At 37.6% G+C, this 15,049-nt stretch overlaps 1 protein-coding gene across 2 annotated transcripts in view; it reads left to right on the top strand.

Annotated features, from left to right (window-relative positions):
* The window catches only part of ACTL6A (actin like 6A), a 29,725-nt gene extending 14,904 nt beyond the window's left edge, over positions 1–14,821 (top strand). For both annotated transcript variants that reach the window (XM_060639267.2, XM_060639268.2), the window contains exons 5-14: positions 821–918; positions 3,954–4,048; positions 4,369–4,475; positions 4,573–4,662; positions 6,254–6,315; positions 6,592–6,706; positions 6,859–6,939; positions 8,677–8,772; positions 11,939–12,025; positions 14,343–14,821. In XM_060639267.2, the coding sequence (XP_060495250.1) occupies positions 821–918; positions 3,954–4,048; positions 4,369–4,475; positions 4,573–4,662; positions 6,254–6,315; positions 6,592–6,706; positions 6,859–6,939; positions 8,677–8,772; positions 11,939–12,025; positions 14,343–14,423 (912 nt within the window). In that variant the 3' untranslated portion in view covers positions 14,424–14,821. The remainder of the gene's footprint in view (positions 1–820; positions 919–3,953; positions 4,049–4,368; positions 4,476–4,572; positions 4,663–6,253; positions 6,316–6,591; positions 6,707–6,858; positions 6,940–8,676; positions 8,773–11,938; positions 12,026–14,342) is intronic.
* The last annotated feature ends 228 nt before the right edge of the window (positions 14,822–15,049 follow it).

Raw genomic sequence — 15,049 nt, 5'->3', positions numbered from 1 at the left:
AGCCTGGAGCCTGTTTCAGATTCTGTGTCTCCCTCTCTCTTTCTGACCCTCCCCGTTCATGCTCTGTCTCTCTGTCTCAAAAATAAATAAACGTTTAAAAAAAAAATAAAGTTTTTATTATTTTAATAATTAAAATATTCAAAGAACAATAACAAAGCACCCTAAATGGGGTTTGGTTATTTATTTTTTCCAGGGATTTATTTAACATTTGAATTCCTTGGGCCACTTCCCATTTGGGTTTATGAATTGTCCCTTGTGCCCCAAAGGCAGAGTGTATCCACTTTTATATTTTCCTCTCCAGGAGAGGAGTCAAATATGGAACTAGGGCTAGAAATTACTAGATCGAGGTCTCTTGTGAAATACATTTGGTACAGAGTCCACAAAGAGCCCAGAAGGCTAGCATAATGATCATAAATTATCAATATTTTGTTACTGTTTTTAACCTCTAGTTTCCTTTATGAGTAGCAACTCTTAAATAGAATTTGGTGGTTTAAAATGACTGGATTGACTCTTAAGATTTAATAATACTTTATAAGAATCCTGATTTTGGTACTGTGGAAAGTCTGTAACCTGTAAAATTCCTAGCAACAATTTTACTTTTTATTAAATAATAAATTTTAAATTATATTTATTAAATTTATTTACAAATAAATATAAATATACACAATTTTCTGTGGTATTTCCTATGGTTATTTTCTATGGTATTCTGTTTTTAATGTTTATATTTTTTTAATATAGTGCTGTATTGAATCTTGAGATAAATCAACATTTTAGTTTTTAAACAGTAAATAACTTACATTTCTTTTTCCCTCTTCTCAAGTGGAATACTAGAGCAAAGAGAGAGAAACTGACAGAGTTAATGTTTGAACACTACAACATCCCTGCATTCTTCCTTTGCAAAACTGCAGTTTTGACAGCGTATCCTTGAAAGAGTAACATTCAGCTTTTCTTTAGAAGTAAATGTGGTGGGGCATGTTTTGTTTTCCAAAACCAAAAAAATTATGAGAAGAGTGGAATTATTTTACTTTTTTTTTTTTTTTCAAATCTCTTTAGGGTCAGTCTTAATAGGAAACATTGGATTCTCATATCTGTCTTTTGCATTCATTCTGTACCGTATCACACATGACACGGTCTCTGGAAAACTCCCCTATACACTCATGAGAGAGTGACCGTGAAAAAGGCAAATAACATCTTAGTATTACTTTAAAAATTCTTTTGGCTTCTCAAACATTATTGGCCTCAGGACCCTCAGGACTCCTTTACACTTTAACAAATTACTGAGGACCCCAAAAAGATTTTCTTTATGTTGGTTATATCTGTCAGTATTACTGTGAGAAATGAAAACTAAGAATTGGTTTGACATTTATTTATTCACTTAATAATGACAAAAAAAACCCTCCTTAAGGTTAACACAAATAACATTTTTATGAAAAAGATAATTATATTTTCCAAAACAAAAATATTAGTGAGAAGAGTAGTATTGTTTTATCTGACTTCATTGATAGCTGGTTTCTTATATCTGCCAACTTCAGGCTCTGTTCTCTTGACAAGTTAAGCTAGTAAGGAAAGTTTTCTGCTGTCCAAGCTGCATACTGTTGGAGAATGCATTTATCCAAAAATGTAGCAAAATCACAGAACTCTTAGGTGCTGCTCTGATTTTCAAGAATAGATTACTCTCTGGGCACCTGGGTGGCTCAGTCGGTGAAGTGTCCGCCTTTGGCTCAGGTCATGATCTCATGGTTCGTGAGTTCAAGCCCCTTGTCGGGCTCTGTGCTGACAGTGCGGAGCCTGGAGCCTGCTTCGGATTCTGTGTTTCTCTCTCTCTCTCTGCCCCTCCTCCATTCGTGCTCTGTCTCTTTCTTTCTCAAAAATGAATAAACATTTAAAAAATTAAAAAAAAAAACAAAAAAAAGAGTGGATTACTCTCTGTTCTCCATGTTTTTGTTGGTCCCCCTGAAGTCCTGCTCCTGAATAGTATAGCAGTCAGCCAGAGATTTGGGTACCTTTTATACTCTGATTTTGGTTTTCACCCATTTGTGGTTCTCTGGCATCTAGGATTTCTACCTTAAGTGTCCAGCTTTTCTTTCAGCCCTGAAGTCCTTTACTGCTCACTCAAGGTGGTAAAATTGCAGTTTTCCACCACTGCTTTCCCAAGCCATAGCCATGGAGCTGGGGAGCATTTTTAGCTATAAACTTCTTACCCCTTCCATTTGCATTTTTATGAGAATAAATTTTGGGTAAATTTTGACTGCTTTTGAACACTTTCCAGAATCTTGAAATGATCGTTTAAGATAATTTGTCTAGATTTTATGATTGTTATTTATAGGAAGGTCCACATACCTTCATGCCACTTTTTAGTGTGTTATCACTGTATCTGACATTGTACTTACAGAGCATAAAATTAATGTTTTGTATATAGTTGGCCAGAGGTCAATAAAGTACCAGTAATAGCAAAGATAACTCACCAACCTGTCTTTCTGGCCATCGATTTCATGGATTCTGATCATCCTTACCCATTGCTTGCTTTTCTGCCATTAGCCCTTCATCTCTCTTGACATGCTCTTTCTGGTTTCAGTTACCCATTTTCTTGGTTTCAGATCCCAGTTACACACTAACAAATTCCAAATCCGTATCTGTTCTGTGTCCCAGACCTTTCTTGTTCGCTGTAGGCCCACAATCAGCTGCCCTAGTAGAACTTTTTCTGTTCTTTGTTTAAGCACTTGAAACTCAGTATGTCTAAAATGGAATTAATCTCTCCCCTTGAATTTATTCCTTCTTCTTCTTTGTAGTTTCCCAGACCAGAAATCTTTCTCTTTAACCCTTCAAATTTAGTCTTTCATCAAGACCGATTTTTCTTCTCCCCACTACCTCTCAGATCCATTTATTTCTCTCCATTGCCACTGCATTATGTGCAAGCTCTTTCCGGGATTACTGCAACCCTTCCTCCTCTCTTCCCTGTTCTTCCCACTGCCATGCTAATGATCTTTGTTAATTGTCAAGCTGCTTTAAGCCAAAATCATCGTCCACATTCTTTCAGGCTCTGCCGAACTACTTAGACTTCCCTGACCTCAGCATACCCTTGCTTCCTGGCCTTCCCACATATTCCTGTGTTCCCTGTCTTCTCCCTAGCTTACTTGGATTTCCCCAGGATTGGTTAGGTGGCCTCTCCTGTATACCCCTGGGGCACCCTGAGCTGTTATTTTCACAGCTTTCCTGATCTGTACTAAACAGGATATCCTTCAGGGCAGAGTCAGTTTGGGGTCACCTTTTTGTGCCTTCTGTGCACAGGAATGCCAGTGCCAGACGGACTACCCTCCCTTATTAAGCACCAGACTTGTCACTAGGCACATAATGCGCAGTAAATATTTGGTGACCAAGTGCATGGCCCTCCTCCTGATACTGGCTTATGATGTTCACGTGGTATGGGCCTTCTGCAGCTCAGAGCTGTGGAAGATGGGATCTGCCAATATTTGCTGACTGTTGAATCCACCTGGAATAGCTTTCCCATTGACTTGTGGGAACTGCCACTCAGCTGCCAAACTGCTGAGATGGTTTTTCTTTAATCCTATGTGGAGAATGGTTTTAGTTCCTAGCGCAAATGCCATAGCCCCCCACTGTTTTTACCCACTTTCTGTTGATTTGTTCATTGCTTCTTAATTTAAGTCCTTTACTCTGGCTCCAGAGAGTTTGAATGATTGTGCTAATTTTGGCCAGTTTAACAGATGTCTCTCTGGGATAAAAGGTCTCTTTAACTTCCTCTCACCATCATTTCGGAAGTCCTGCCTATTGTTATTTGTCTTTAAGCCAGAGTTTCTTCACACCAATATTTATCCCTAGATTAACACATTTTAAGCCATAATACACATTTAAAAATGCCTTAATGAAATTTTCCCTTTATAATAAACATTATTTTGGAACCTTGATACTTTCTTTTCCTTAATGCTTTATACTAGATTTGCTAATGGTCGTTCCACGGGTCTTATTTTGGACAGTGGAGCCACTCATACCACTGCAATTCCAGTCCATGATGGCTATGTCCTTCAGCAAGGTAATGTATTTAACTAGGGTACACGAGTTAAACAGGAGATGATGTTAGCTGTCATGACAACGTAGACAATGAAATAGAGCAGTGAATTGGACTATCAAGTCATATCAGTTTCCAAATAGTATCTCTTTTTTTAGGAGTTTTAAAAAACCTTTAGTATATAACGCATGTTTAAAACTAATGCAAGTCTTCATTCATGCTTAGAGAGATAGTTCAGTTGATTCTACTTGAAAAGATTATTCATATATAAATACACAGAAGAAATTTGTCCCAGGGAGTTTAGTTTTAATGCTGTCTTAGCCTCGTTTAATCTGTTTTCATAGGCATCGTGAAATCCCCTCTTGCTGGAGACTTTATTACTATGCAATGCAGAGAACTCTTCCAAGAAATGAATATAGAACTGATTCCTCCATATATGATTGCATCAAAAGTAGGTGATGCTTGAATTTTCATTTTGGAATTTATCTCCAGCTCCCCAGCCCCATGTCGTGAACTCTCTTAACCTAGCACATGCTCTTGGTACTCAGGAAGCTGTTCGTGAAGGATCTCCAGCAAACTGGAAAAGAAAAGAGAAGTTGCCACAGGTTACAAGGTCTTGGCACAACTACATGTGTAATGTAAGTACCCTTATTTTCTTTACAGGAGTATTACAGGCTCTAAGTTGTGGGGTTTTTTTTGTTTTTTTTTTAAATCTATTTTGAGAGAGAGAGAGAGCGAGCGTGTGAGGAAGGGAGGGCAGAGAAAGAGGGAGAGAGAATCCCAAGCAGGCTCTGCACCGTCAAGTGCAGAGCCCAATGAGGGGCTTGAGGGCATGAACTGTGAGATCATGACCTGAGCCGAAATCAAGAGTCAGATGCTTAACTGACTGAGCCACCCAGGCACCACCTAGGCTGTAAGTTTTTGAATAGAATGTGAGCACTTCATATTTTTAATGATATTTTGCAAACAAAATTATTATTTTGAGAAGAAAGGAGTATTTTTGTGTTTGTCAAACTAATTATCTCAACAAACTAGTATATATTCATTTGGATTACTCTGATGAGACCTGGAAGGAACTTTGGTTTTGGAGTAAAAACAAGCATTATGTTATTCTGTACCTTTTTTTTGTCTAAGAAAATGGTTTTAGTCTATAGAGACCTGGTAGTATGGCTCAGTTATGTTTGCTTTAACATCAGTCAGCCATATAAAAAAAGTGTCCTTATTCATAGCAAGGAGCCAGTAAGAGTTTCTTTTACTAAAAAATTCCTCTCTGAACATATACCTTACTGACAGGAGGACAGGTGAGTAAAACCTCTCACACTACAGATATACATTCATTTCTAATAGTAAAAGGATTTGAAAGTCATAATTTACTATGTGGGGGATATATCCTATCTCACATTTTTTTGCACCTAAGATAAAGATTTTTTGTGGGTGTTCAGTAGAAGGAAAAATTGTGAAGTTGATTAACAGTTTGGCCTAGCTATTAGACAGGATTTTTCTTTAGCAGCCCAGAGGTCACATGTATTTCACAGAATTTTTAATTGTTTTAAACTATGTGCAGTCATTAAAAGTTACATATGATGCAATGTATGTGCACATGTATATACATTCAGAAAATGAAATCTTGCCTTTAAGTCTAGGCTTATTTTTAAGGAAAAAACAATGTTCTGAAACCAGTTTTGTAATGCAGGACTGTGGTAGGTGTGGGGGTTTCAGATTGTTTTTATCTCATCAGTGTTCCATAATTGTTGTAATTTAAACATGATATAATTTAGCTTCTAGTTCAAATGCTTAAAATTGGGTTTCTTGATACTCAAGAGTCCTTGCTAGGTAGATTTATAGCCTTGAAATGACATAGCCATCCAGGAATGTGACCCGGTTTCATTAAGAAAAGTATTTTAAATACAATGTTACAAAAGTATAGGAGCGCCTGGGTGGCTCAGTTGGTTGAGCAACCGACTTCGGTTCAGGTCATGATCTCGTGGTCTGTGAGTTCGAGCCCCACGTCGGGCTCTATGCTGACAGCTTGGCCTGGAGCCTGCTTCGGATTCTGTGTCTCCCTCTCTCTCTGCCCCTTCCCTGCTCATGCTCTGTCTCTCTCTGTCTCAAAAATAAAAACATTAAAAAAAAACAAAACAAAAAAAACAGCTCTACAATGTTACAAAAGTATAGATTGCCTGTTTCTAACCGTTTCTTAAAAAATTTTTTTTTTTTTTATATCCACAGTGTGTTATCCAGGATTTTCAAGCTTCAGTACTTCAAGTATCAGATTCAACCTATGATGAACAGTATGTCTTCTTGTCTACAAGACTTAAAACAGCTCATTGAAACCTTCATACTAATCTTCTAAACACCAAATACTTATAAATGAGGAAAGAAATTGATTCGTTTTGTTAAAAATTGTGGAGTATGCTTAACTGGTCTAAAAGTAAAAAGTTAAGAAATATTGATTAACATAAAAGAAAGATTCTCACTCTGCTTTCTTACAAGTTGATAATTTCTTAGTTTATAATTTTGAAGAATTTTTTTGGTCTTTTGTTTAATGTTGTTTAATATGTTTTCAGAGTAGCTGCACAGATGCCAACTGTTCATTATGAATTCCCCAATGGGTACAACTGTGACTTTGGAGCAGAGCGGTTAAAGATTCCTGAAGGGTTGTTTGACCCTTCCAACGTAAAGGTGTGAGCACTATTTCATAATCAGCTTGGCCTTTCCTGTGTGTATGCACATCTTGTGTAATTATATAAAACCTACATAAGACCAACTGTAGAGATTTTTGGGTGTGCTGTGTTTGAAGTTCTTCTGTGTGACTAATTTTCATTTTGTTGTAGGGATTATCAGGAAATACAATGCTGGGAGTCAGTCACGTTGTCACTACAAGCGTTGGAATGTGTGATATTGACATCAGACCAGTAAGTGTCAGCCTCCTGTTTACGGTATAAAGGTATCTTTTAGGGTAATGAAATGCCCCTGAATCATTATTTAAGTTGGCAACTTTGGCCATTCACTTTGAAGTCCATTTTAGAATGTGTAAAAATATGAAGTATTAGAAAAGGAAAAATGTAAAACTTTAGAGCTACGGTGTCCAGTGTACTAGCTACCAGCCACATGTGGCAATTTAAATTAAAAGAAGTAAAAATTTAAAATTCCGTTCTTCAGTTGCACTAGCCACATTATAAATGTAACCAATGGCTACTGTATGACATGCAGATAGGGAACATTTCTGTCATCACAGGAAGTTCTTTTGGACAGTGCTGTTCTAGAGAGTTCCTAAAATGTGACAAGCCAAAATATATATTATTGATTTTTTTCTATGTAGCAGTTTTGCTGTTTTTATTGTTCAGGAAGGTATGGGTTTAAATTATGTAACTTCTACATGGAGTTTAGTTTAGATGATCTTCGTACCCTTCATAATTTTTGTGTTTTGCCAGGTTTTAAATACTAACTCCATATTATACACATATTAATTATTAGATTGATTATATGTTATTTAAACCCTAGATTCAATTTGTAGCCAACATATGTTGCCTTGGTATTGTTGGAGTTGATTCATTTGCTTAGAGCATAGTACTGATAGCTAGGGGTGTATAAAAACCATGTTGTTTCAAAAAAGACTTTTGGATGACTATGCAAAATGTTTGTTTCAACTAGCCACCTAGCAGGCACTTGCTGCTTCTAAGATGATAGGGATTAAGTATGGAATTTCTTTAGCACAAACTCAAGGCCATTTTGGGGAAGGCAACTGAATTGAATTATACTTACTATAAGCATGTAATAGATAACTTTCTGTTTTTAGTGTGATTTCTCCTCTAGTTAACTAATGTTAATTGCAGAGGAGATGCTTGTTTTCCATTTTTCTTTCAAAAGTTAGATGACTTAGACATCTGGAATACATTTTTAAAATATGAACTTAGCCACTAAAAAAGCATACAGGCTGACATATATATTGATTAACAGGAATTCAGTAAGAACTTAATAAAAAAAAAAGGCTGACATTAGCTTTCTGATCCATACATGTAAATTACAGATAAATATACTCATAAGTAGATTGATTTATTTTTTTTTAGGGAGGTATCAGCATGTGGATTTTGAAAAAGTTCCCCATGTGGTTCTGATGTCTAATACCCTGCAAAAGAGAAAGGTCACAGTCATTTTGGCCAGGGATGTTATCAGATTATGCATTATCCATAATAATCATTAAGCAATCTCATTGTCTAATTTTAAATACTGTAACTTCTACATGAGCTTTCTAAGATGAAGCCAATATAAAATATACCTCTAAATATTGGCAGCTATCTGCCAAAAAATTATGCTTGGGTTTTAGAATAATTGCTTTAAGTTAGTGGTTCTTAAACTTTAATGCACATTAGAATCATCTTGAGTTTTAAACAAACTAACAAAACCTTGATCTGGGCTCCGTCCCCAGATTTTTATTTAATTGCCCCCAGGCATTTGACGTTTTATAAATCCCATAAATGAGTTGAATGTGCAGTCAGGACTGAGAGCCATTGGATTCAGCTACTAGGTCTGTATAGAAGTAAAAATATTAAAAAAGAAAGGGTAAATTGTAGAGGAGGACAGTTTTAGTTGTAGTTGTGATTAAAACTTGGAAACATTTGGAACTAATTTGTTTCTGTTTTTTATCTTAGGGTCTCTATGGCAGTGTTATAGTGGCTGGAGGAAACACGCTAATACAGAGCTTTACTGACAGGTTGAATAGAGAGCTCTCTCAGAAAACTCCCCCAGTAAGTTGTTTGTTCTTTAGTGGTATTCTTCAGTCACAGGTATCCTCATCGCTGGTGTAGTCTTATAGATAAGGTTTGTTTTTCAGTAGTCGATTGATATTCTGTGTGTGCTTGATACAGTGTTACTTAAATAAAGTTAATATCCCTTGTTAACCAAATTTTCATAGATGACATCTTTTGGTTACTCTTGTACTATTTGAATCTTTTATTTGTTGACTTCATACTTAAGTACCTATAGTGTGCTAGGCACTAGGGCTGTAAATACAGTCCCTGCCCACTAAAGGCTCAGTCTGCTAGGATGAATAGACATGTAAAAATAAAGATAATGTGCTAAGTGGTTCAGTATGTCATGAATGAGACACTCTAGGGAACACTGTGGAGCAAGCAGTTAACTCCCTCATGAAGAAGCTGTTTGAAGGAATAGGAGTTCAACTGGTTGGTAATTTATGAAAGAACATCTAGGTGGAAGTTATACCATGTGCAGAATATGAAGGGAGGATGGCATATTCCAGTACTTCAAAGTAGCTGGCTTGTAGTCTGCAGAAGTGGGAAGAGTGATATGGCTGGAAAGATGGATGATGTATTGATTTCCTAGGGCTGCTGTAACGAAATACCACAAACTAAAGTAGGTGGCTTCAAACAACAGATAATTTATCCTTTCTCCATTCTGGAAGCTAGAAGTCTGAAATCCACATGTCCACAGGGCCATGCTCTCTCTGAAATGTAGAGCTGAGAATTCTTCTTTTCCCTCTTCTTAGCATCTGATGGTTTGCCAGCAATCCTTTGTTGTTTCTTGGATTGCAGCTCCAACACTTCAGTCTGTCTCCATTGTCAGAGGGCATTCTCTCACAGATCTGTCCTCTTTATTATAAAAACTCCAGGGAGGTGCCTGAGTGGCTCGGTTGGTTAGGCATCTTGACTGTGGCTCAGGTCATGATCTCATGGTTCGTGTGTTTGAGCCCCGTGTTGGGCTCTGTGCTGACAGCTCAGAGCCTGGAGCTAGCTTCAGATTCTGTGTCTCCCTCTCTCTGTCCCTCCCCCACTAGCTCCCTTTCTCTCTCTCTCAAAAATAAACATTAAAAAAACCCCAAAACTCCACAGTCATATGGGATTAAGAACCCACTCTGCTCCAGTATGACCTTATCTTTTTTTTGTTTTAATTAATGTTTATTTATTTCAAGAGAAAGAGTGCAAGTGGGAGAGGGGCAGAGAGGGGGGCGGGGAGAGAGAATCCCAAGCAGGCTCCTTGCTGCCAGAGGAGAGCCCAATGCAGGGCTTGATCCTGTGAATCATGAGATCATGACCTGAGCCAAAATCAAGAGTCAAGACACTCAACCAACTGAGCCATCCAGGTACCCCACCAATATGACCTTATCTTAACTTGTATGCTAATTACATCTGCAAAGAACCTATTTCTGAATTATGTCACATTCACAGGTACCAGGGATTAGAACTTCAACATATCTCTTTGGAGCACACTGTTCCACCCACACAGTTGGGTATCAGGTCATGTTGCTTATTAATAGGGAACTTACAGGATAAAATTTGGCAGGGGACTGCAGAGCTCCTATGTTTTAAAAAGATCACTGGGTGCATTGTGACAACTTTTAAAAGGATTAGAAGAATGTGGTTTGGGGAGAAAGTCTGGTACCCATTGATAACAGAGTAGTAGTCATAATCTTTATTTTAAAAAAAAAATGTTTATTTTGAGAGAGAAAGAGAGAGAATGCACAAGCAGGCAGGGCCAGAGAGAAAGGGAGAGAGAGAGAATCCCAAGTAGGTTCCACACTGTCAGCACATAGCCTGACACAGGGCTCAATCTCACAAATCATGAGATGACCTGGGCCGAAATCAAGAATCAGATGCTCAACCCACTGAGCCACCCACACTCCCCTAGTCATAATCTTTAGATTTTAAAACTTTTATCAAGTAGTTTTTTGTATGATACTTTGTATTAGTTATTACATTAAAGGAAACTTAGGGGTTACATGGGTCCTAATAGTATCTGTAGAATTTGTATATTTGGCAGTCTTTTTGTTTCTCATACAAAGGAACATTTTACATATGGCACATTTTTGTAATTGTTAAGTTATGTAAATACTGATATAGGCACAAGATTGACACTTGAATTGTATTTACTACATTCTTGGAGATATAGTCTGATCTGGAATAGAACTTAATTATAATACTAATCATTAGGTTTGATAATAAGCCCCAGAATAACAAATACAGACCTGGGCTGTCCAAGGTCTTGGTCAAGAGCAGTTAGATATTATCCATCTCATTTAGGAGACAATTAAAAATAGATGAAATAACAGGAAAAAATTCCATTGCAACAGATACCAAGCAGTTCCTCATCTACAAAAATCCATATTCATCCCTCCTGCTCCCAGCACCCTCTCCTCCCATATCACTTATTTTACTCCTGAAACATATACATTTATTTCACTGTTGAATGAACACAAACTATGTGTTCATATAAAATAATAGAGTATCAACAATTTAAGAACTATCCCTGGAAACAAAGTCCTAGGTAGGGGGAAAATCTCTTGATGCAGGGAGACAGGAAGCAATAGTACTGAGCCACAAAACCATGTTTATCAAGAGAGTGTGAGTTCAAAACATAAACACTCATTTGGGAGGAAACCAGTTATGAATAAAAAACCTGAGATCTAATGTCTGCATTTTGATGTGGAAGTGGAGGAGTGGTGGGAGTGACCTAAGATAGGAGGAATTAGGATAAGATACTAAAAAAGTAGTTAGAAAGGTGAGGACTATAGAAAGGGTGGCAGGTTGGGACAGTAATGGTATTTGGTATTGGAAGAAATGGAATACCACATGAAGCACTTAGCACGATACCTGATTTATAGGTAAGTGTTAAGTATGTGTTTGCTGTTATTCTAGGGTATCGTTGTGAATGCCATACTCTTTAGTATGCAGTTTTCTAAGGTTGATGTAATTATTAAATATTATACATTAAAAACCATAAAGTACTTTCTATATAGTAATTCAAACTATGCCTACTATTAGCCTAGCTTTTGCAAAATAATCACGTGTAACTGGTGTTTGAACCAATTGTTAAGAAGTCCTCAAAGTTGAATTTTTTGAATTGAGTCACCTGTTTTACTTGATTGTCCTAATACTTATTCTTCCCTCTCTATTTTAGAGTATGCGGTTGAAATTGATTGCAAATAATACAACAGTAGAACGGAGGTTTAGTTCATGGATTGGTGGCTCCATTCTAGCATCTTTGGTTAGTAAACTACTTTGAAAAATAGTCTTATTGAATGATTTAAGTGTACCAGTGAATATAAACTAAGTTTAGTAAAAAGACTAAAAATAATTTCAGTGCATCATTTATCTTTGTATAACTATCAAATGAATTACATGTTCTAATTTAACAAAATGCTTTAGTGCCTTATCAGTTGCTATTTGTCAGCCTCATTTCAGTTTCCCTTCTCAAAGGTGGGGATTCTACTAACATATTTGTGCCCTTTCATACTCCCATTGGAACTGGTCAGGACTTAAATCATTCCTTCTCAGGTTCTGGTTGTTCCCTGGCCTCTTGGTGAGGTTGAGGAAGTCAGGAGTTGGTTCTTGGGGCAAATGGTTGAAGTCACGTTGCTCAGATGGGTGCCTACCTTGAATCAGGAGGAAGAGTCCTTGTATTTATCTGCACCCTAGACTTGGGGAATTTCCCCTTCACCTCAGAGCAGCCAAAGTAAATGTCAGGAAGTACTTCTTTTTTTTTCTTTTTTTCTCTTTTGAGAGCAAGAGAGAGAGGGCACAAGTGAGCGAAGGGGCAGAGAGAGAGAGAGAGAGAGAGAGAGAGAGAGAGAATCCCAGGAGGGGAAGAGAGAGAAATGGGGCTTGCCTGAAGCAGGGCCTGTTTTTGTTTTTTAGCGGAAGCAGGGCTGGTTGGTGTCTACCTGATGCGGGGTTCGATCTCATGAACTGTGAGATCATGACCTGAGCCAAAGTCAAATGCTTAACTACTGAGCCACCCAGGTGCCTTCATGAAGTATTTCTATTAAACAATTAAAAAAAAAATTTTTTTTTAACATTTATTTTTGAGAGAGACCGAGCACGAGCAGTAGAGGGGCAGAGAGGGAGATACAGAATCCGAAGCAGGCTCCAGGCTCTGAGCTGTCAGCACAGAGCCCAACGTGGGGCTTGAACCCACAGACCCTGAGATCATGACCCAAGCCAAAGTCGGACACTTAGACAACTGAGCCACCCAGGAGCCCCACTCCTAAACCTTTTTAAGCTAGTAAAAGTTTATAATAATACATGAGTGTATTATTATACATAAATGTATTATAGACATAAGTGTCTATGTATTCTATTTCCAATCTTTTAATAGATCTTAGATCAAAGCTGGATACCACTGCAAGTCCACTTGAATAGAGTTAATCTTAGAGAATGGATTTCTCCTGCTTATATGTTTTATTTTTAATGTAGCCTAGGTTTCTTCCTTCTTGGTTATTTTTCTCCTTTCCATCTTCTATAGTGCTTATGCACTATATTTATTGTGTGTTCTTATAAAACTTTATCCTACTCCTGATGAGCACTTTTGAGGGTTTTTTGTTTTTTTTTTTTTAAGTTTTATGTTTATTTTTGAGAGAGTATGAGCCAGGGAGGGGGCAGAGACAGAATCCCAAGCAGGCTCCTTGCTGCCAGCGCAGAGCCTAATACAGGGCTCGAACCCATGAACCATGAGCTCATGACCTGAGTTGAAATCAAGAGTCAGACACTTGGGGCGCCTGGGTGGCTTGGTCGGTTAAGCTTCCGACTTCAGCTCAGGTCATGATCTCACGGTCTGTGAGTTCGAGCCTCGCGTCGGGCTCTGTGCTGACAGCTCACAGCCTGGAGCCTGTTTCAGATTCTGTGTTTCCCTCTCTCTCTGCTCCTCCCCCGTTCATGCTCTGTCTCTCTCTGTCTCAAAAATAAAATAAAACGTTAAAAAAAAGAGTCAGACACTTAATTGACTGAACCACCCAGGCACCCCAAGCACTTCTGAGTTCTAAATGCTGCCGTTAAGTGTTAGAACATCAATTCTGTACTGGGAGGAAACCTTCCGATAGTTTCTATTGTTGCCTCAGGTTGGCACCAAGCCATCATAGCTAAACCATCCATCTTCCTTTCATAGCCATTTTCTAAATCCTCATGACAGTTTAATAGGTATAGAAAGACTTATTATTCTTTCTAAATCATGTTTCTGGGTGTTCTAGAGGAGGGCAGAAATAAGGGAATAAGGGAGTACTATTTGGGGGAGGGGCTTAAGCGTTCTGCAAAGATCAGTTGTTTGTTTATTTTTTGAGAGACAGAGTGTGAGCAGGGGAGGGGCAGAAAGGGAGTCACAAAATTCAGAGCAGGCTCCAGTTTCTGAGCTATCAATAGAGAGCCTGACGTGGGGCTTGAACTCACGAACAGTGAGATCATGACCTGAGGCGAAGCTGGATACTTAACCGAGCCATCCAGGCGCCCCAAAATCAGTTATGAAAAAGATAATTTAAAAAGTGTTTTCTAACAAAAAGGCACAATATGTAATTTTTCTTTCCATTTTACAGGGCACCTTTCAACAGATGTGGATTTCCAAACAAGAATATGAAGAAGGAGGGAAGCAGTGTGTAGAAAGGAAATGCCCTTGAGGAGAGTTACCAGACCTCTGCCTTCCCGTGTCACCTTAAGTTCCACAGCTTTAGTGTACTCAGGAAAAGAGTGACCATCTTTTGTAGAATGTTTATACATTTTTGCATATTTCAATTTCCACTTAAATTTTTTAAGGCTTTAACTGGCTCTATAAATTAAGATAAGTTTGTGCTTTCCTTGAAATGCACTTATTCTTATTACAAGCATTTTATAATTTTGTATAAATGTCTATTTTCTCTAAATATTTTGCTTTCAGTAAAATGCTTTTCAACTCTGTTTAGTATATTAATTACCAGTGATTGGTAGAATTGGTTTTTATTGACTAGTAAAATTTACTGCCTATGCTTTTTACCTTAGGCTTGCAAAATTAAATAAAAGTTATTAGCCATTCCAGAAATGCTTTTTTGAATTATTGTTGTGTTGTGACTTAACTACTTTAAGTTTTACTAAACGTATTTATATTATTGAGTGAAAGTACTCATTGTTTATTAAAAGTAATGTCCACACCCCCTTCAAATGCTATTAATATAATAGTAGAAATGTTACCTGAATTCCAAAAATGACCTTACTGCCTTTGCTATTGCAGTTGACATCACTTTCCCACTCTAAGGTACAGGTGATGTTA

This window comes from Panthera onca, chromosome C2 (assembly GCF_046562875.1).
Source record: "Panthera onca isolate mPanOnc1 chromosome C2, mPanOnc1 haplotype 2, whole genome shotgun sequence".
NCBI lineage: Eukaryota > Metazoa > Chordata > Mammalia > Carnivora > Felidae > Panthera > Panthera onca.
This window is presented reverse-complemented; position numbering and strand designations above follow the sequence as displayed.